Raw genomic sequence first — 21,450 nt, 5'->3', positions numbered from 1 at the left:
TGGACTGGCGGAATCTGGAGATGATCTCTACTTCGCGTTCCGACTGCAGCGCCAACAATCTGGAGAAAAACTGTCTGATTTCTTTAGAAGACTGGAGCGCTCTCTCTCCAAAGTTGTACAACGAGGCGGCCTACCGGCCAGTAACATGGATCGAGCTCGAGTGGAGCAATTGCTTAAAGGAGCAGTAGATGCTGACCTGATGTTGATCCAGCTGCGACTGAGAGAACGGAAGGATAACCCGCCCACGTTCCTTGACCTACTGCGGGAGATCCGCACAGAAGAGGAATATGAAGCCTCCAGAGCTAAACTAAATCCAGCTACGGTGCGCTCAGTCAACGCCCAACCACAAGCTGAAAACAAACTGTCAGAGATCCAAAGCCTAAGATCAGAGATTACGGAAATTAAATCAATGTTCGCGACACTGGCTACAAACCCAAACCAAATCCCAGAAGGAAGGGGTGAGAAACCAGCCCAGGTCACAGAGACTAGACATGATCCTGAAGTTTTCGCTCTGAGGAAGCAAGTGCAACATCTGACACAGAAAATGAATTCAAAAAAGTTCCATGCAACGGCAACCCAATCAACGGTAACACTGGTTAATGGACTGAGTTACAGAGTGCGTGTGTGTGTGAGTGTGGGCCCACCTTTTTATTTTACTGAATGATATATTTAGTTTGTTTGGAAACCACGTGATCTCAGCGGAGCCTCCAATGTAACCCCTGCCATATGGGCGGGGCCTGAGTTCTATTTTAAATAAGTGGCGGTATTACCTGTAATAATAAACTATTCAAATTATGATGATCAGTGCCTCCATTAACTATGTGGAAGTATTTTAAATAGGACTTCCTTTTTAATCCTTTTAATGTATTTATGTTTTAATATATCATATGAATTGCCTATTACCTGTTTATGACACAACACAGTGGCTTTAAATGCAAATACCAAAGGGTATATATTTATTTTACTGAATGATATATTGTACAATTGTGAATCCTTTGAGTTGACTTTGAGTTTATTGGAAACATTACATTTATTTCCTTGAAAGGAATTGGAATAGGCTTTGAGCCTATATTTTGTTATGTGATATTGTGATATTGTCTGTTGATATTGTATTGTGAATATTGTCTATTGACTTTGTATAACATTATAATTGACTACCAACACTTTAAATTTAGCATTTAGTAAATAAATATATACCCTTTGGTATTTGCATTTAAAGCCACTGTGTTGTGTCATAAACAGGTAATAGGCAATTCATATGATGGTTAATAGTAATAGAATATTTAATAAAGAAAATAATCAATTAACAGAAATGTTGGATGGAAGTTACATAACAAGCAAAATAGTAAAGCAACAGAAACGGCTGCTGGTCAACGAGGAAGAGAGAGATCCATGACAACTCTTATGGTCCCCTGGGATAATTAAGTTTATCACTTGTCAATTTGGCAAAAAACAACAACACGATTACTCGAAAAAAACGTCACACAAGCACCCCTGACCCGTGTGTCAATCATTCCGCCAACGTGACAGTTGCCTTTGTCACCGCTAGGTGGCCTCAATGACGTAGAACTTCCGCGACGAACCTAACCACGTGGGGAGGAACTTGCTGTCGTCGAGGTAAACAACTGCAGTGAAGCTGGCCAGTGATCCAGCAGCAGAAACCATTTGTTGGTTCTATTTGTTTGGTTCTATTTTGTTCGGGACAAGCCCTAAGAACAAGCCGAAAGGTTCCTTCTGTAAAGCGTCTTGTTCCAGACCATGCCCCACGACCCCGACCATCCTCCGGCCAAGAAGTTCAAGCCGGGGTCTCCCTACTCCCGTCCGGGCCAGAGGCCTGGCTTCATGCTGCCGCCCAGGAAGGGACATGCCCCGGTGCCACTGGACGTGCAGAGGAAACACCTTCCCATCTATCAGGCCAAGTCTCAACTCATCAATCAACTTAGGCAGCTTCACAATGCTGTCTTGATAGGTAAGCAGCGACAGTCTGAAAACGTCAAACCTAGCTAACACCAATCCTGTATGTCTGACTGCTGCCTGAGAGATATCTACAGGTGCAACTCAGAAAATTTGAATATCGTGCAAAAGTTCATTCATTTCAGTAATTCAACTTAAAGGGTTAAACTTAGATATTATATAGACTCATTACATGCAAAGCGAGATATTTAAAGCCTTTATTTGTTATAAATTTGATGATTATGGCTTACAGCTTATGAAAACCCCAAATTAAATATCTCAGAAATGTTTAATATTACATGAAATCAATAAGAAAATGATTTTAAATACAGAAATGCCAGCCCTCTGAAAAGTATAATCATGCATATGTACAATGCAATGAGTCTATATAATATTTAAGTTTAACCCTTTAAGTTGAATTACTGAAATGAATGGACTTTTGCACGATATTCTAATTTTTTGAGTTGCACCTGTATATATTTATCAGGCTGCTGACCTGAAAAGCCTCTTGTGTATGTCCGCTGTCCATCAGGTGAAACGGGTTCTGGAAAGACCACCCAAATCCCCCAGTACCTGTATGAAGCTGGCATCGGGCGGCCAGGGATCATTGCAGTCACACAGCCCCGCCGGGTGGCCGCTATCTCTCTGGCAGGCAGAGTGGCAGAGGAGAAGAGAACTCAGCTTGGGAAGCTGGTGAGTAAATCACACATTACCATCTGATGGGTTTCGTTTATTGATGGTCAATGTCAAGCAGAGTTTCCCCTACATGAGTGGAAACGTGTAGAAATAAACAATGGCAGCAAGGTTGCATGTAGGACTAGAATTAGAATGATTAGTTGTGAAATGTGTGTGAAATAAATTGCTTTCCAGGTTGGCTACACAGTCCGGTTTGAGGATGTCACTTCCCCTGAGACCAAGCTGAAGTTCATGACAGACGGCATGCTGCTCCGCGAGGCCATAGGAGACCCCTTACTGCTGCGCTACACCGTGGTGGTCCTGGACGAGGCTCACGAGCGCACGGTGCACACCGACGTCCTGTTTGGAGTCGTGAAGACAGCTCAGCGCAAGCGCCGAGAACAGAACAAGCTACCTTTGAAGGTAAGACACACTGCATGACAGGATTTCTCTTTCGATGTTCCATCTCAGTATTCAATGTGCAGGATAGATGTACAATGTCAACATGGTCCCAAGACCACCTCAATACTTGTCTCTCAGGACCTCTGACCAGGGTGTGTTGGTTGTCCCCCGTGCCAGACTGAAGACCCAGGGTGATGGAGCATTCCAAACCGTGGCCCCCAGGCTCTGGAATGCTCTGCCCTGGGATCTTAGATCAGCTGGCTCGGTCGAGGCTTTTAAAAAACAGCTAAAGACTGTGCTGTATAGACAGGCTTTTGGATAGCCCCAAGGGCTAGCCTGTCTTTCTGTGTCCTGTTGATGTTGTTGTACACCTGTTGTCTGTTACTTGTTTTTATTCTCACTTGTTTGCCTGTTTTAACCTGCTGTGGCTTTCGCTCTTGTATTATGTTTCATTGTGTTTCTTCCTTGTTATGTAAAGCACTTTGTGACCCTTGGTCTGGGAAAGGTGCTGTATAAATACATTTGACTTACTTACTTGTGTCTTGTTTGGTAGGTCATTGTGATGTCAGCCACCATGGACGTGGACCTGTTCTCTCACTACTTCAACAAGTCCCCTGTTCTGTACCTGGAGGGCCGGCAGCACCCCATCCAGATCTACTACACCAAGCTGGCCCAGTCAGACTACCTGCAGGCAGCACTGGTCTCCATCTTTCAGATCCATCAGGTACATCTACTACCCCCCAGCACCCAACCCGCTTTTCCCCTTTACTGTGTCCCCTATGACTTCTACTGCCCCCCTTGTACTGTTTCTCTGTTCTCCAGTGTCTATATATACACATTTTAAAAAAGAAATGTAAAGGGGAAAAGCGGGTGTCTCAGGATACACAGTGCTGGGGGGTAGTGGATGTCTCAGGAGGAGCAGTTAAGGTGTAACCTGAAGAGATGGGTCTTCAGTGATGGGTCTTCAGTGATGGGTCTTCAGTGATGGGTCTTCAGTGATGGATCTTCAGTGATGGGCCTCTCTGACAAGACATGTTTTTTGTGTGCATGCTCTGAGCAGGAAGCACCTCAGTCCCACGACATCCTGGTGTTCCTGACGGGTCAGGAGGAGATCGAGGCCCTGGCTCGGACCTGCCGTGACATCGCCAAGCACCTGCCTGGCAGCTGCGGCCCCATGACGGTCATCCCCCTGTACGCCTCGCTGCCCCCCGTCCAGCAGCTCAGGGTCTTCCAGCCTGCCCCAAAGGTACGGCCCCCTCCCCTCAGGGAGGTAACACCTGCTGCCTTGTATGACTGTGTGGCGTTCTACACCAGTGTCTTGACTGTGTTGGCTGTCATTTATACTCCATACCTGTAATGGTTCCTTCAAGCAACAGATCTTATCTCTCAGGTCTTCTGATGCTGGTTTTCTCTGTGTATGACAAAGAAGAGGTTTGGTGAGGCTGCATTCTCATTTTATGCTCCCGAATTGTGGAATGCACTGCCAGTTTACATTAGGGATGCAACCTTAGCAAATATGTTCAAGTCAAGACCAAAACCCATCTTTTTATTGCCTTTAAATGACTAAATAATTAAGATTATATACAAATAAAGTTATTATTATTATTATTATTATTATTATTATTATTATTATTATAGTAACTGCATGGTTCTCTGTACTATTTTCTCAGGGCTCTAGGAAGGTGATCCTGTCGACCAACATCGCTGAGACGTCGGTCACTATCTCAGGGATCAAATACGTCATCGATACGGGGATGGTGAAAGCAAAGCGCTTCAACCCAGGTAAGGTTCCTCACTGTGCCTCACCGCTTCATGAACTCCCCCCTGGACGCTGTCCCTGTTGAGGGGGAGTTGCGGTCCTACTACACCTCTGTTCTCTCTGGCCCTGTAGACAGCGGTCTGGAGGTTCTGGCGGTGCAGCGGGTGTCTAAAGCCCAGGCCTGGCAGCGGGCCGGCAGGGCGGGCAGGGAGGACTCCGGCTTCTGCTACCGTCTGTACACAGAGGACGAGTTTGACAACCTGATCCCGATGACCGTGCCTGAGATCCAGAGGTAGGGCCAGGCACAATGTCCTGAATAACACACAGCAAAGGACTCATCTAAAGCAACTGTAGTTACTGTTGACCTGTTTTCTACATTCTAGGGGCCTCGTTTATAAAGCTTGCGTACGACCAAAAACATGCGTGCATACATTTTCAAGCAATTTGGGGATTTATATATATTTTAAAAAAAACTTGGAGTGAAACTGTGCACACCTCTACGCACATCGGGACCCATGCGTACGCCAGAAACTGGAGAAATGACCATTTCCACCAACATACATTGAAATATTACCTCTCATGTATTATATATGAAGGAGTGCACACAAAGGATATACGTGCACACTGCACATATCTTATTGGGCCTTGTCTTGTACGCATCACACTGTACACTGTATATCTTTACTGTACGTATCATATTGATATTCATAACATTCACTGTTCCCGAGTGCTCAGTGGGCAACGTTCCCGATCAGTCCAATGATTGCAAAGTCCATAGATTGAAGAACATGAACAAGGCAAGCCCACTGTAGACAATTGACTATCATCCCCAAGTACACCCCATGTATACGGACTACGATAACATTAAGCGCACAGGCACTTTATTACTGAACTATCTATTATTACTAGTTATCTATTATTACTAGTTATCTATTATTACTAGTTATCTATTATTACTAGTGGCACCACCAGTGTATCTTGTCTTACCTGTAATACTGTCACCTTTATCTTGTATTATGCCTATTGTCTTGTGCTGCAATGTCAGGAACCGAAGCCTAAGAATTTTACTCTCTTACACTTGTGTAATATAACGCAACAATAAACTTGAAACATTCCTGGCTTTTGCACAATGCATCTGGTTAGATGACGAACTGTGTTTCCTTGTCTTAGTACTTTGTCAATGACAATAAGGTTGAATCTAATCTAATCTAATCTAATCTAATCTAAAAGAAAAAACAACCCCTCAAGTATGTTGTACAGTTTAATCTGGAATAATTGGATCTGTAATTATTATCTGTAATTATGAAACAATACTTGGATGTTATGAAATGTATTATCAGTAGGACAGTAGGACAAATTACGTTTAAACTGATTCCGTTGTCGATGCAGTCTGGCACATAGATATTATATATTATCTATGGTCTGGCAGACGAGAGGAGAGTTTCATATTGTTATGGCGTGTTCGTTGCGCGGAACTGTTGCACAGAAATTGACAGGGTGAAATCTCTTTTTTTCGCCGTTCTCTCATTGACCGTTTTCACTCGCCGTTTCACTGACCAATTCTAGGCAACTATGGGCGTTAAAAAGGGCGGGACATGACGCTAGTTCACGTGCGCAAAATTTAGAGTTGATTGTGATTTATAAAGGGAAGCTGGCGTGGAACATGCGTGCGCACCGTTTTATAACTCCGAATGTTAGTGCGCGTAAATGTTCTTGCTTTTCTACGTACGCACGCTTTTTACGCCAGTTCTACGCAAAGCTTTCGAAATGAGGCCGCAGGTCAGTGTGATTGAGTGTGGTGCTCCTCTGTGTGTGTCCTGCAGGTGTAACCTAGCCAGTGTGATGCTCCAGCTCCTGGCTCTAGGGATTCCAGATGTTATGAATTTTGACTTCATATCGAAGCCATCCCCTGGTAAGATGGACTCCTGTTCCTGTTCTCAGACCTGTCTTTACTTCCTGCAGTGATGAAGCACACTTGGGGCTTCCACACTGCCATGGCTCCGTGCCGGTTCCGGTTCCCGAACCTAACCTTGAACCGACCGGAGGGTTCAGACCGTAAATAAATTGGTTCGGAACCTGAAAGGTTGGTTCGCAGCAGGAACCAGGAAATAGTGGTTCTCAAGCGGGAACTAAAAACTAGAACCGTGACGTCGTCAGTGGGTCTGTCATATGACACATTCTACACAAAAATGTCACAACAAGATGTCGACTACTTAACTGGAAATGAGGATATCTTCCGAGGAGACAAAATGTAAACAAACACAAACACGCGCGAACGTGAATTTCGTGGCCATTTCTGTTCTATTAACGAGTAGCTGGCTAGTAAGAGAACGTGTTTAGAAAGTGTCTATTGTTGTTGTTTTTTCTTACAAGATCATGTTTATTTCAGATACTGTAGTGGAAGATATTATCCTCATTTCCAGTGAAGTAGCCGCCATCTTGTTGTGACATTTTTGTTTATCCCGCCCCTCACCCAACGTGATGACGTTGACGGTTCCAGAAGGTTCCTGAGGTTCCAGAAGGGGAACCGGAACCGGCACGGAGCCTTGGCGGTGTGAAAGCCCTACGAGACGTGTTTGGATCTATCATTAAGTCGTCTAAATCAACATACTTGTTTACTGAGATAAGGGTTAGTGGTAGTAATACAGTGCTGTGGATGTGTTTGTCCAGAGGCGCTCCGTACAGCCGCGGAGCATTTGGATCTGCTGGGAGCTGTGGAGAGGAAGGACCAGCTGGTCTCCCTCACCCCCCTGGGGAAGAAGATGGCCAGCTTCCCCCTGGAGCCTCGCTATGCCAAGGTACGATACAGAGGAACATGGATCTTGGTTGATACATAAGCAATAGATACTTTTCAGGGTTCGACAGTAACGCTTGCCCGCTTGCCTGGAGCAAGTAAAAAATTCGCCAGGTTTGTTTGCGCGAGCCCGACGACGCTGCTGGATCCTGGATATGTTTACCTGTGTGCAGGAAGAACAACAGACGGCGCAGGCGCCAGTCCAGACTAGATGATCGTGGAGTGAAGATATTATCAAAGCGTACGCGATGCAACGTGTGATCGACAGTCACAGTCGCGTACGCTTTGATAATGCAGGGAAACCCCTGCATATCTCTGACTGTGTGTCTTGTGTTTGTAGACCATCCTGCTGTCCCCAGACTTCTCCTGCTCTGAGGAGGTGCTGACCATCGTGTCTCTGCTGTCCGTGGACACGGTGCTGTACAACCCCCCCGCCCGCAGAGAGGAGGTCCTGGCCGCCCGCAAGAAATTCTCCTCCAGCGAGGGGGATCACATGACCCTCCTCAACATCTACAGAGCCTTCAAGAAAATGGGTGGCAACAAGGTGAGCGGATCTGCATCCGAATCACGATAGGAAGACTTGTCGGGAGTGACCTTATGTCATCTACACACAACAGCTACGATCCGCTGAATATCTCAAAAGAGTTTGAACCCTTGTCAACGTGGACATCCGGCGAGGTTGCTCTCACATGGCTCTGTTCTTGTGGCGTATGGGAGCGTAGCACTTTGTGCTGTGACGTACAGTCCCGTTCCACGACGTTGTAGAGCAAGCTTTGTCCCCGGCCCTCGTGCTGGTGAGGACGGCGTTCTGTATATTCCTACATCTTCCCAAAGTCCTCTGGGATGTTTCTGGGGAGCTAAACCATGCAGTGTACATGACTAATCATTAGCAGTTCTTTCAGTTTGTTTGAATGTATCTAAAGTTAACCAAAGGGTTTTCTTTACTTGCAGAAAAAAATATATATATAAAAAAAAAGAGTTTGAACCCTCTCATTCTCCTCTAGGAGTGGTGTCGGGAGAACTTTGTCAACAGCAGGAACATGGGCCTGGTCGGAGACGTCCGTGCCCAACTCCGAGAGATCTGCCTCAAGGTTCGTAAACAAAACAAAAACACTGGTTTCCACATTGTCATGTCCTTGTTCACAACCCTAACTGTTCCCATCGCCGCTGCTCTCTGTGTTCCAGTTGAGTGTGAAGCTGGTGTCGTGCGGGGCGGACACGGGGAGCGTGCGGCGCTGCCTGGCCCACGGGCTGTTTGTGAACGCGGCGGAGCTGCAGCCTGACGGCAGCTACATGGCCCTGGACGCCCACCAGACCGTCGCCATCCACCCCTCCTCGGTCCTCTTCCAGGCCAAGCCCGCCTACGTGGTCTTCAACGAGCTCCTGCACACCTCCCGCTGCTACATGAGGGACCTGTGCTTGGTGGACGCCGATTGGCTGGTGGACGCCGCGCCCGAGTACTTTCGTCGGAAGCTCCGCCCCACCAAGAGCTAGCCAACGGGGAGTCAGGACTGCAGCTGCAACCAAAACCTTCCCAACCACACCCTCTCCCTCGCCCAGGGACAATTCAACTGGAAGCATGACGGAGAAGGATGGAAGTTGTTACTTTTTCCAATTAGCTGAGTTGCTAGTTATTGTTCACACAAAGATTAACATGGAAAGACTCTTGAGCTTATGCTTTTGTGCCGGTCCGAAAGCAGAACATTTCTCACCTGGACGGGTCTAAGAGAGAGAGGTCAGAGAGAGAGAGGTCTGGCGTAGAGTTGTCTGAGTTGTTCTTCCTCTTCATGGACAAACAGATGGCATGCATCACCACAGCAGACATATGCCAATAGCTTTAAGAGAGAGATTCCTTTGGCCTTTAACTAAAAAGTTTCTTTATTTGTTTTCTGACTGCTTGGTATTGCCTCATTCATGCCTGTTGCTCATTCCCATTGCTCAGACGGTAGGTTATGTTAAAGAGATCATTCATAGGTATTTGCATATTTTTACCAGCATAGATTACATCACAGAAGTGGAATGGCACAGTCCTTCAAATACAGTCAAAAACTGATCTAAATTAGCTGTTTAATACTAATACAGGGTTCCCTCGCTGGTCTTAAAAAGCCTTAAAGTCTAAAATCTAGCAGTCCAAATTTCAAGGCCTAAAAAGGTCACACATTTTAGTTATTCGGTCTAAAAATGAGGTGCTAGGTCTTACAAATGAGATCCTGCAAGGAAATCAGTCCGACCACATCTATTTACACGGAAATGAATCAAGCTGGAACCCAAAAAATGCCAATTCACTTCCTTTTTTGTCTGTATGGCAGTGAAATCCCTAATTTCATCACCAGGATGACAAAAAGCTATCATACGGTGTCGCGAATAGGTCTAAAATTATATTCAAAGAGGTCTAAAAAAGGTCTAAAAAGGCCTTACATTTGACTTGTTGAAACTTGTAGGAACCCTGTTATAGACTCAAAAGCATTGATTGATTGATTTAGTTATTTGCTCAAGGTAAATACCGTGTGCATATAACCTATGCACCATAACATGTAACTAGTAACGACATTTTTCATAAATGGATTCTTCAGTTGTATTTAACATGTTCTATGTTATGTTATTTAATTTGGATCTATATCAACCAGCTCTTCATCTGTTGCTATTATCTCAGTTTTATTTAAAGGATAAGCTTATGCTGTGGTATACAGTCAATTGAATTGGTGATTTTTGTCTTAATTTGGTTTTCTCATCAATAATCCTGTAACTGTCATGGAAATCAAATGGAATACATACTCAACATTATCCAAGTTGGTTGTGGGGGATTGAATATCTCTAATGTATGAAGCCTGGTTACATTTACACTCACTAGTTGCATGCCCTGCATTTGCTGGCAGTTGAAAGGAGATGCACTTTAAAGCTTATTGTAAGGTGTGCCACTTCATTTACCATATTAAATGTTGAGAGCTGTTGCACAAATACCTGTAAAACCATATCAGTTACTGGTAACTATATCCTATGCATGGAGATTGATTTGATTACTCAGGTCTTTGATACATGTACATGAATATACAGTTGATGTGGATGGGATGAAATAGAAGTGGCTGTTATTTCTCTTCTCTTTTGTAATGAGCGCTGTCAGAACTAGAGGCTCCATGTTATGGTCAGCAAAGTCTGAACACGGTGTCACTGACATTTTTCACTTATCTTTCTATTGAAAAAGACTGGAATGCTATTGGCAGGATTTATACCAAACGTTGCTCTGGAAGTGCATGTTGTGTCACTGAACAGGAATGGGTCAGTTTCGGTGTACACGATAAAACGTTCACTCAATTGTAATCTCATTGTTTGTGCAGAATGGGTTGAGACTGAGATTGAGTGTAGCCATGCATATGCCTTTTTAGAGGCTGTGGGGAAAGCAATATCTGATTGATTAAGTTCAGTATGACAGATATGACATGGAGAATATTATCCACTTATTATTATATCCACTGGTTATTATAATAAAAAATAAAAAACGTTTTCCTCCTCTCAGTTTCTGTCACTATTTGCAATTTTCCAATTATTGTTATATTAAAATATTATTTTACATTTATTTTCTTAACAAGAACAGAGCGTTTTGAAAATACTAACTAATAGTACTACTACTAATAATGATGTACTCTAAGTACTCTCCCTGAACTATAGGCTACCAAAATGACACGTATAATTTAATAATCTTAACGTGCCCACAGAAATGTCCACTCATGAAATCGAAAATATTTAGATGACATTACATGATGTGCTCTGCAGTTCGTGATTTGAACACAAGAGGCCGCTACACTAACAGCACGCTGAAGTCTGAGCAAGCGGGACACATCTTCATAGAAGGTTGCATGACGTCACAGAGATAGGATTATATCGTCTTTGGTTTGGTTGCATTTATTATAAACATTTAATCTAATGAAAAATATTTGTTTTAATATGTGAATTAGCTAACTATTTTCCCATAAAACGTTAAAGCGGAAATAATTGTTTCGTTTTGATTGAATTGATTTCGTATTAGAGCCAGACAGATTGTTGTGATCAATTCCGGTTCAAAGGGCATAGTTTGAGGAGGTCAGAGTGTCCTTCCACACGTGTTTCCAGTGTTTCCACAGATTATCCAGAGCTCAGTCAAGTCACCTTTCACAGCCCAGAGAGTCAGTAATATAGTAATATAGATAGTAATGCTGAAGTCGCTTGTTCGGGCGGTGGGCACCGCGGTCCGGTTGAACCCAGCCACGGTCTCGTCGGGCCGGGCTCTGCCTCTGGCCAGGCCGGTGTTAGGCTCTCCATGCTCGGCCACCACCCGGCCCTTCACCCGGTCTCTCTGGATGAGGAGCAGCACCGGCGGGGCGGCCTCGGGGTACAGACCCAAACTGTTCAGCACCAAGCTGAACCCTTCAGCCTCATGTGGATGTGGAGGCCTGCATACAGAAGGTAAATAGTACAATGTCATATTTATTCCACAACCAACTTGGATAATGTTGAGTATGTATTCGATTTGATTTCCATGACAGTTACAGGATTATTGATGAGAAAACCACATTAAGACAAAAATCACCAATTCAATTGACTGTATACCACAACAGATGAAGAGCTGGTTGATATAGATCCAAATTAAATAACATAACATACAACTCAATTTACATAGAGGGCTCGTAGCTGTCTAGTCAACACACATGTCAGTGGGCTAACCAAACTGCTTTAAGCAAGCTTGTAAAGCTACTTCTTTAATTGGCATCGCCAGTCATTAACCAAGCCAGGGGAATGAGCTGAGGTCTGATGAAACCATCACTAACTACTGTTAGTCCTTGAGGACATCTTCTCCATCTGGATCTGTGTGCAAGTCAACACACGTGACCTTGGAAATGGGACATGCTGTGTGAGACACATGCTGCAACTCCTGTTTTGTGTAACCCTCCTTGAGAACCACTTTCAGACCAAGTACTAGAAAATACTGGAGTGAAATACGTGTAACCAGTAGGCTGTAGCCTCTACCTGAGTATAAATGGCTCTTATTTCCAGGATATAATGGCATTGTGTTTCCAACACCATTGAGTTGTTTTATCTTTCAGGGGACAAAGCCTTTGGAGACTTCCTGTCAGATGAAATCAAAGAAGAGAAGAAAATCCAGAAAAACAAGACACTTCCCAAAATGTCTGGAGGGTGGGACCTGGAGATGAACGGCACGGAGGCCAAGCTCCTGCGGACAGTCTCAGGAGAAAAGTAAGATGGAGAAAGTCACACTACTGGAATATTCCACTCATTCCATTCTACTCAAGTAGTTGAGTAAATGACAGGTTCCTGACGCAATCAGTAAAGACATTTTATTTGTTTATCTTTGGAGCAGTTTATTACATGTCAATGTCATATCAATGAATCCCCATATCTATAAAATTACCCAGTCATATTATTAATAATTACATCTTATGAAATTACACTTGCAACTTGAAAATCTCTCTTCTCTTATTGCTGTGTGACATTTATTTATGTGTGACCAATCATGGTAAATGGACTGACTTATATAGCGCCTTTATCCAAAGCGCTTTACAACAGCCTCTCATTCACCCATTCACACACCCATTCTCACACCAATGGCGGCAAGCTACCATGCAAGGTGCCGGCCCGCTCACTGGGAGTAATTTGGGATTCAGTGTCTTGCCCAAGGACACTTCGACACGTGGCCAGCCGGGGCTCGAACCGCCGATCTGCTGACCTTGCGATCATTAGACGGTGGCTCTGTGCGTGTGCCACAGCCGCCAATCTTGTGGCTTAATAGCTTGAACTGACCCTTGATCAACAGTTTTTGGTATTTCCGCAGTTTTGACCCTTACTTTGTTTTGCAGAGTGACAGTAACATTCAACGTCAACAACAGTATTCCACCTAACTTTGAAGAGGAGGCTGAACAAGGACAGCAGAAGTCAGCAGAAAATGAGGTGAACCTTTTGGAAGTCTTCTTTTCCACAGCGCCCTCAGGGTGGTGCTGATGCATTGTTTCAGCAGGCTCTTTACTATATGCATGTTGTTTCTTCACAGCCCGATATACTATCAACACCCAACTTTGTTGTAGAAGTGACGAAACAGGCTGCAAAGCATACCTTGGTGTTTGACTGCCATTATCCTGAGGATGAGGTGAGTCCTCCTGAAGATCTACGGTCTTATGCAGTCAACAAACCAGGTTCATCAGTACTTTGCAAAATGGTAAATAGTCTGACATTGTGTGGTTTATTTATCTAGACCAGCCATGGGGAAGGTGAAGAAGAGAGTGACATCTTTGCCATCCGCGAGGTCAGCTTCCAGCCTGAGGGAGACACGGAATGGAAGGAGACCAGCTACACACTCACCACAGACTCTCTGGACTGGGTAAGAGCTGCTTCCTATACAGGGAAACAATGCTGATGGGGAAATATAATTGTTTATAATTATTCCCGCTGAAACGTCATACCATTTGGTCTGTTAACTTAACAACCTTGGTAGAGAGGACAAACTCCTCGAAAGAGCATTCTTTGAGCTGTTGTTTGACTTGAACCACAGGCCCTGTATGACCACCTGATGGACTTCCTGGCTGACAGAGGGGTCGACAACACCTTTGCTGATGAGCTGATTGAGCTGAGCACGGCCATGGAGCATCAGGAGTACATCAAGTTCCTTGAGGACCTCAGTGGCTTTGTGAAATGCAGTTAATGTACAGAATAATCCAACACACACCCATTTCTCATTTAATTAAGAAACGTCCCCTGTAAATTACAAATGTGAAAGTTGGAGACAACAGGAAAAAGAAGCAGATGTATAGTCACTAACTGAATTACTGTCCAGAGTTTGGCACGTCAAGTATCAATGAGAGTATGTTAAGTGTCTGCAGCAAAAGAGGCGATCATTTATCTTCAAACTACTTTGATGAAAATGTGCTCTTAATGTTGCAATGTTTCTGTAATTATGACTGTACCCAAGAACTTGGTTAATATATAAAGGCGGTGTATCATTGCACTACAAGATAGAATCTGGAGAATGCAAGGATCGTCAACGTCTGTCACCTCATAGCAGAAAGTCATTGTATAATGTGTATTCAAAATAAATATGTTTGATAAATGAGTGATTGCGGCAACATTTCTGGTTTGTGACCAAGCACACCACATTCTGAAATCAAAATAATTGCTTGTAATGAGTTCATAAATCTCCTACAACTCATCCACCAAATAGATACATTTAACAGCAGTTTCACCACACATTTCTGTTATGTAATATATTGTTGCAATTAGTGTTGTTCCGATACCGATACTAGTATCGGCATGGCCACCGATACGCACAAAAATGCTGGTATCGGCGAGTACTTTACAAAAACGTTTTGTTTTTTTTTTACTTAAGTTTTACAAAAACTTTACGAGTTTTACAAAGGTTTTGAGCAGTGCCAGACTAAGTGTTAGCAATAATTTTACATCGAGGTGAGTATGCTGTTCAAAAAACATGTTTTTTTGTTTTGTTTTTTCAAACGCCGTGGTATCGGATCGGTACTCGGTATCGGCAAGAACTGCACGGTCAGGTATCGGTATCGGGATAAAAAAATGGTATCGGAACAACACTAGTTGCAATTGAACGACAACATTTCATGTTGGTCCGGGCATTTCAAGCATGGTCCAGGCATACTCATTGATGCAGGTTGTGTGGAGCAAACTGGTTCAACTCCTTAAGGTCTTGAATGACCTCTGGAAGTTGTAACTAGGGCTGCACTAAATGTAGCAAAAAAAAGACAGAATGTGTGAAGACAATGTTTACCGAATACGAAATGTTTTTTTGATGACGCGATCTGCTCTGAATGAGACGAGCTGTGAGTGATGACTGCCTACTGCCAAGTCATATAATTACAGCAAACATGTGACAGCTGTAGTACATGCTCTAAATGTGTTCACACCAGGAACAGTTCAAATGAACAAGCAAAACCTTTACTGTACATGTAAAAAATATATCTTTATTTCACAGGAATAAAATACACAAAGTGCAGGAGAGAACTCCGTTTAACACAGGACTATTAAAATCAGATAGTGGCGTGACGTCTTCACAGAATTACGGACAGGTAGTCACAAGCCTGAAATGAAAGACATTTTACAGTCAAATAATACAGCCACTCTGTTATCAGTACACAGTAATTGCTTTGACATTTTTCAATAGGTAATCATCACATTTTAATGAGGCAGGGCCCTTTAATATCAAGAAATCATTTGACATCAGATGTCAGTTTGATCTCAGACGGCTACTTCACATTATGATCATCTAAAAATATGCTCAAGTATTCAAGCAGGTCAGTGACCTACCTGGCAACTTATCATCAGGCTAGCAGAGCCGTCTGTGTTTGAGGCCATAGAGAAGACAGGGTTGTGAAGGCAGCTGTCCATGTGCTCTGTGACCCTCTGCTCCAGCAGACACTGCAGCACCTCTGGAGTCACATTCCTTTGCTGAGGGGCGACAGATACAGAATGTCACCAGCAACCAGGGGCACACTTGCACTTACAGCCAGCACTCAAGTTGAGGGGGGATGGCATCCCCCCCTAAAATAAAAACAGTCAAAATCATCCCCCTTCTAAAACTGCCATCCCCCCTTTCCATCCCTTATGTCATTTTATTAATGAACTATTAATTATTATTAATTACTGCTATTTCAACATTTAGTTTTGCACGTATTGAGTAAAATACTGTGGACGAGGGAGGGGGCACGCACACATGCAATGACATTTTTTACCAAGTCACTGACACTGAAGTCACTGACGCTGTGGGGATGCTAAAATTGTCCCCATATGATAACATCCACCATCCCCCCTGATTTTCTTTTACAACTTGAGTACTGCTTACAGCACTCCACTTTGTATTACCATGAGCAATGTCCTGTTGTGGAAAATAAACAATACCTGTACCTACGGAGGCACACATTGTGATCCAGCAATCCAGAGAGGCTCAGTGCTGGGGGGGGGGAACATACCCTTGTATTGATGTACAACCCGCAGGGACAGGAGGTGAAGTGGCTGTTCACCGTCAGATTGTTCCTGAAACAGACAGTTACGAGTCCTTTAGAGTACGGTGCAACTATTACTCCATCAGAACCGCAGCAAGTGCATTTCAGTGAGTTTTGGACCTTTTTGATGGATTCAAACATACACATGGCACACAGGACATATGATTCGTCTCTCCTCCTCCTCCATCCCCTCTACAACGGAATTCAAGTACTGCTCCTCAAACTGCATGCTTCTCTCGTACTCCTCGATGATGGACAGCTCTGTAAAAGGGGAGAAAAAGAGACCATTCATTATCTTTATGTAAGAGGGTCAAAAACACGGGATGAAAACGTGCGAGTAAGATGGTTGAGGAACACAATTTACCTTGAGACAAGAGCTCCTGTTGGATTTCTTCAAAAACGGCCAGTTCGTCATACTCTTTCAGGACACTGTACATCTAGAGAAGAAAAGTTCACTAGGTGTGTGTTTCTCATCTCCGTCTCACACACGCACACAATCACTGCATCCACAACGCAATGAGGATGAGAGAAGAGAGGGAAAACGACAGGAAAACAAAAGGCTCCTCACCTCGCCGATGCCGTCTTTGCGCCACAGCGAGGGCAGCCCTCGGTCGGCTGACTGCAGCGCGGTCCACTCCTCCTCCATCACCTCCTGGACCATCAACGACCCCCCCGACCCGCAGTGCTGCTGACTCCCTCCCATCTGTCGGTACTTCTCCAGTAAGCTGGAACGGCTGTTTTTCAACCGGTCCACGCAACGCTGAGGATTATAAAGTTAACATGACCATCATGCGCCAATGCAATAACCAGGGTTCCCACACCTTCTGAAACATCAAATTCAAGCACCTTTCAAGGACTTTCAAGACTCAATTCCCTCAAATTCAAGGACCCAACACGGCATCGTTTGAGACAGATCTAGATGAGAATGTATATAATAGGAACTATCCGCTCACAGACAACAATTAAAAAGAGAGGCTTGAATGTGTGAACACTAGATGGTCTCTTGCCTTCTCTACCACAGCACAGCAAAACAATATATTGTGAAATATGTGTCAAGTTAAGCAATGCAGAGACTTATTTACTAGTTGATGAGCTAAGTAAAACATTTTTGAATATTATTTTTTTTGAGAGAGAGAGAGAGAGAGAGGGAGAGAGAGAGAGGGGGGGAGAGAGAGAAAGACAGAGAGAAAGACCGAGAGAGACAGACAGACAGAGAGACAGACAGACAGACAGAGAGAGAGACAGAGAGAGAGAGACAGACAGACAGAGAGACAGACAGAGAGACAGAGAGAGAGAAAGAGAGAGACAGAGAACAGAGAGAGAGAGAGAGGAAGAGAGAGACAGAGACAGAGAGAGAAAGAGAGAGAGACAGAGAGACAGAGAGAGGGAGAGAGACAGAGAGACAGAGAGAGAGAGATACAGAGCCAGAGAGAGAGACAGAGACAGAGACAGAGAGAGAGAGAGAGAGAGAGAGAGAGAGAGAGAGAGAGAGAGAGAGAGAGAGAGAGAGAGAGAGAGAGGGGGGGGGGGGGGGGGATTCAAGCACTTTCAATGACCCATGTCTATTTTCAAAAACGTTTAAGACCTTAAAATCACAAACTTTCAAGGATTTCAAGGACCCGTGGGAACCCTGGCCAACGCAATAACATATCAATATGAATACAGGGGCTTGTAGTTGGTCACCCAGGGGGGTATTCCATCAACGTCGCTAAAGGAAAATCTAGGCTTATTTTGACAAGTCTCGCGAGATCTATCAAGATATGCCTGGATATTTTTAAGAGTCTCGCGAGACTTAACGAAATAAGCCTAGATTTTCCTTTAGCGACGTTGATGGAACACCCCCAGGCTAGCTAACTAGCTGCTAGCCCTGAAGCTTATATATATATACATATATAGTTTATATAGTTACCTTTCTGTACGTTTCTTTCCATGGCGGAGTGGTTCCTTTGTAGAGAGAACGGTGTCTGTGTAAAGCTTTATCCATGATTATTAGTAGACGCTCTCTAGAACATGGGACACTAGTGTAGCATGCTACCATAACATGTTAGCTAGCTCCGTGTTGACAGCAGACGAAAACACGTGTCTCCCCGGACACGTGACCTTTAACCCTTTCAAGAACAATGATGGCCCGGAAGTTAATTATTCCGCCAGAAAGTCACCTGGGATATGTAGTCCAAATAGGTGTCGCGTCAGAGTTCCCTGAGTTCAGATAGATACTGTAACTGTACCCAATCTAATGAACACTTTTATAAAATCGTGACGTGAGAATTATAAGGTTCTATCTCCATTTTTGTCAAAATTGAGTTTTATTTTTATTTTACATAATCTGATCCATTAGGTGTTTATTAATGCCTGTGTGGTGTTATTTTTTAAAATGTTGACATTTTTGAGTTAGTAATTAATAAAATACAAAGGTTCCATCTCACAAAACATAATGGAATGTAAAAACTTTGACGCTCAATATCTCTGAACTACCCTAAACGGAGATAGAACCTTATCATTCTAAGCTCACAAAATAATACGGTGATAGTGGCTTAGACTTATAACTTGGGAGGACTTTGGTACTCCAAAGTAGTTTAACATATTTTATTGTTATGTTATTTCTGTTGTTATTTCTGTGCACTTTAGAGCTGTATGAATATAATTATATAGGCTAGTCAAAAGTAAGTCGATTGGTGATTATTGCAGATATAAGATGTGGGCAGGGGGGGGCGACTGCCCCTCCTGGTGCCCCCATGGTTGAAAAACATCTCTCTTAAGTGCCCTTTTGAGTGGCGAAAATGAGAGGATGTGCCCTATTGGTGCCCCTCCAATGGTCTAAACTTGACCATGTGCCCCCACAGTTGAAAAACGTCGCACTAAAGTGCCCTTTTGAGTGGCAAAATTAGAGGATGTGCCCTATTGGCTGCCCTTCCAATGGTCTAAACTTGACCATGTGCACAGGGTCCCATGTTATGCAGTAGGTGCCCTTTTTTTCTTTTCGCCCCTGCCGTTCAAACAGCCTGAGTCCGCCACTGGTTCTTGCCAATCTTTTTCTCTCCCCACCCCTGTCTGTCTGTCTGTGTTTGTGTATGTATGCAAAGGCCGATTTAAACTTCTGCGTAAAATCGACGCCGTAGCCTTGCGTCGGCCCGCGTGGGCCCGCCTTGCCTACGGAGAGGGTTGACGTGCACATCTCCAAAAATGTAAGAACGCGTCAGTTTCTACGCAACCGTAAGCTCTGTGATTGGTACGCTTGGTAGCACATGATTCCGACAAGATTCCGACTCTCTCGTAGGCCAAAATGCGGAAGCCATGACAGAAATGTCATTTACTTTTTCTGTAATTACTTATTAATAAAGATTTGAAAAATTATGATAACCATCGTATTATCTTAGTTTAATGTCATTTCAATGCATCATAGAACTTTTATTTACAACAAGCATAACAACAAAAAGATCGCTATTATGCCGCTTTGAGCTTTGAGCTCCGTTGAGTTCCTAACCGGAAGAGACACAGCACAGGGGCATAGAAAACACACTGCCGCCCCACGGTGGCGTAGCGGTCTAAGCACTAGCCACTAGTGCAAGCTGCCCACCGGGGACTGGGATCGAATCCCGGTCTCGCCAGACACGGATATGGCCAGGGCACACAGGGAGCGGCATATTGAGCGGCCGCTCCCGAGGGCGGTATATAGGACTATTTCCGGACAAGGATCCGTCGCGCAACACCGCCCCCTGGGTGCCGGAATAACGGTGTCGGGCTCGAGGAGCCAGTCAGCTAGTCTGCCTGGCGATCTCCTCTGGGGCTGCCGGCTACGGGGTCGGGCGGCGGATCCTACGCAATAGGCAGGGGATAATTGGATGCTAGGTTGGGTTCAATTGGATACCAAATTGGGTGAAAAAGGGATAAAATCTGAAAACCAAATTTATAAAGAAAAAAAAAAGAAAACACACTGCCACCTAGCGATGTGACGGTGTAATTGCAGCGCGGCCTACGTAGAAGTGTAAAGTGCGAGACCCCTTACGTAGGCTACGTAAGCTACACACGTAAATTCGACGCAGAACTTTAAATCGGCCTTAAGGCTACGTTCACACTGCAGTGAAATGTGACCCAAATCCAAAAATGTTGGCCGACACGCGACTCAGGTCTGATTTATGCATGGCCGTGGGAACAGCGCAAGTCACATGAAATCTGACTTTTTAAAATCCAACCTGGGTCACGTTGCCAGATGGGATTGACAATTTACAGCCTAACCAGCCCATAACCGCTAAATCCAGTAGCCCATTCGGCAGTAACCCGCCCCAACTGGCAACCCTGCACTCATATCTAGAATATGAAGATAAACATCTAGTTATGATTAGATATTAGATATGATTAGTTGCATCAAATGTTGTATTTTGACTGGATGTTTTAAGGTAAACGCATGCTGAACGAGCTGCATGTGGTTAGCAAGTCCAAAACGTTAGCAAGTCCAAAGCGTTAGCAAGTCCAAAACGTGGACTTTTTTTTTGTTCTTGTGTGGATCAGTGCACTGCCCAAAAGATCGGCACCACAATCACTTTCCCCCCCGTTTGTTCGGTTTGGTGTTTTAGATTAGATTAGATTCAATAAAATAAGAAAGATAGTGATAGGTAACTATGCAATGTACAGTATGTGCAGACAGAGGTAGTAGGCCATAAACGTAAACATCAGTATAGTTTAGAGGTGTACAGTTATGAGCTGTGAGCTGTGACGTTTCACCGGCCAATCAGGTAGCGCTTTCTTTCTAAATATTCATGAGCCTTCCCCAAGCACCCAAGATTTTTGGAAATTCGCCTCCCTGTGACTTTATTTAATTTATTGTTGGAGCTAGGGTTAGGGGTTAAGGTTAGAGTTAG

General features: G+C 44.1%; 3 protein-coding genes across 3 annotated transcripts; 2 read left to right on the top strand and 1 right to left on the bottom strand.

Annotated features, from left to right (window-relative positions):
• The first annotated feature begins 1,668 nt into the window (after positions 1-1,668).
• dhx33 (DEAH (Asp-Glu-Ala-His) box polypeptide 33) lies at positions 1,669-11,030 on the top strand. The gene is made up of 12 exons (XM_080550101.1): positions 1,669-1,969; positions 2,486-2,646; positions 2,824-3,051; positions 3,584-3,754; positions 4,091-4,276; positions 4,701-4,812; positions 4,922-5,081; positions 6,613-6,701; positions 7,460-7,587; positions 7,924-8,127; positions 8,588-8,674; positions 8,769-11,030. Exons 1-12 carry the CDS (start codon positions 1,759-1,761, stop codon positions 9,075-9,077), a joined length of 2,046 nt encoding a protein of 681 aa, XP_080406227.1. The 5' UTR covers positions 1,669-1,758; the 3' UTR covers positions 9,078-11,030.
• Positions 11,031-11,702: 672 nt separating this feature from the next.
• c1qbp (complement component 1, q subcomponent binding protein) lies at positions 11,703-14,667 on the top strand. The gene is made up of 6 exons (XM_080549648.1): positions 11,703-12,023; positions 12,662-12,812; positions 13,433-13,523; positions 13,624-13,719; positions 13,825-13,950; positions 14,122-14,667. Exons 1-6 carry the CDS (start codon positions 11,771-11,773, stop codon positions 14,269-14,271), a joined length of 867 nt encoding a protein of 288 aa, XP_080405774.1. The 5' UTR covers positions 11,703-11,770; the 3' UTR covers positions 14,272-14,667.
• Positions 14,668-15,593: 926 nt separating this feature from the next.
• rpain (RPA interacting protein) lies at positions 15,594-18,633 on the bottom strand. Its single transcript, XM_080550109.1, has 7 exons — positions 18,501-18,633; positions 17,160-17,351; positions 16,956-17,028; positions 16,735-16,852; positions 16,559-16,622; positions 15,897-16,037; positions 15,594-15,670 (listed from the first exon to the last, which is right to left on the bottom strand). Exons 1-7 carry the CDS (start codon positions 18,627-18,629, stop codon positions 15,641-15,643), a joined length of 747 nt encoding a protein of 248 aa, XP_080406235.1. The 5' UTR covers positions 18,630-18,633; the 3' UTR covers positions 15,594-15,640.
• Positions 18,634-21,450: the final 2,817 nt, after the last annotated feature.

The sequence above is a fragment of the Nansenia antarctica genome, assembly GCF_963989245.1.
Source record: "Nansenia antarctica genome assembly, chromosome: 20".
Taxonomy (NCBI): Eukaryota; Metazoa; Chordata; class Actinopteri; order Argentiniformes; family Microstomatidae; genus Nansenia; species Nansenia antarctica.
This window is presented reverse-complemented; position numbering and strand designations above follow the sequence as displayed.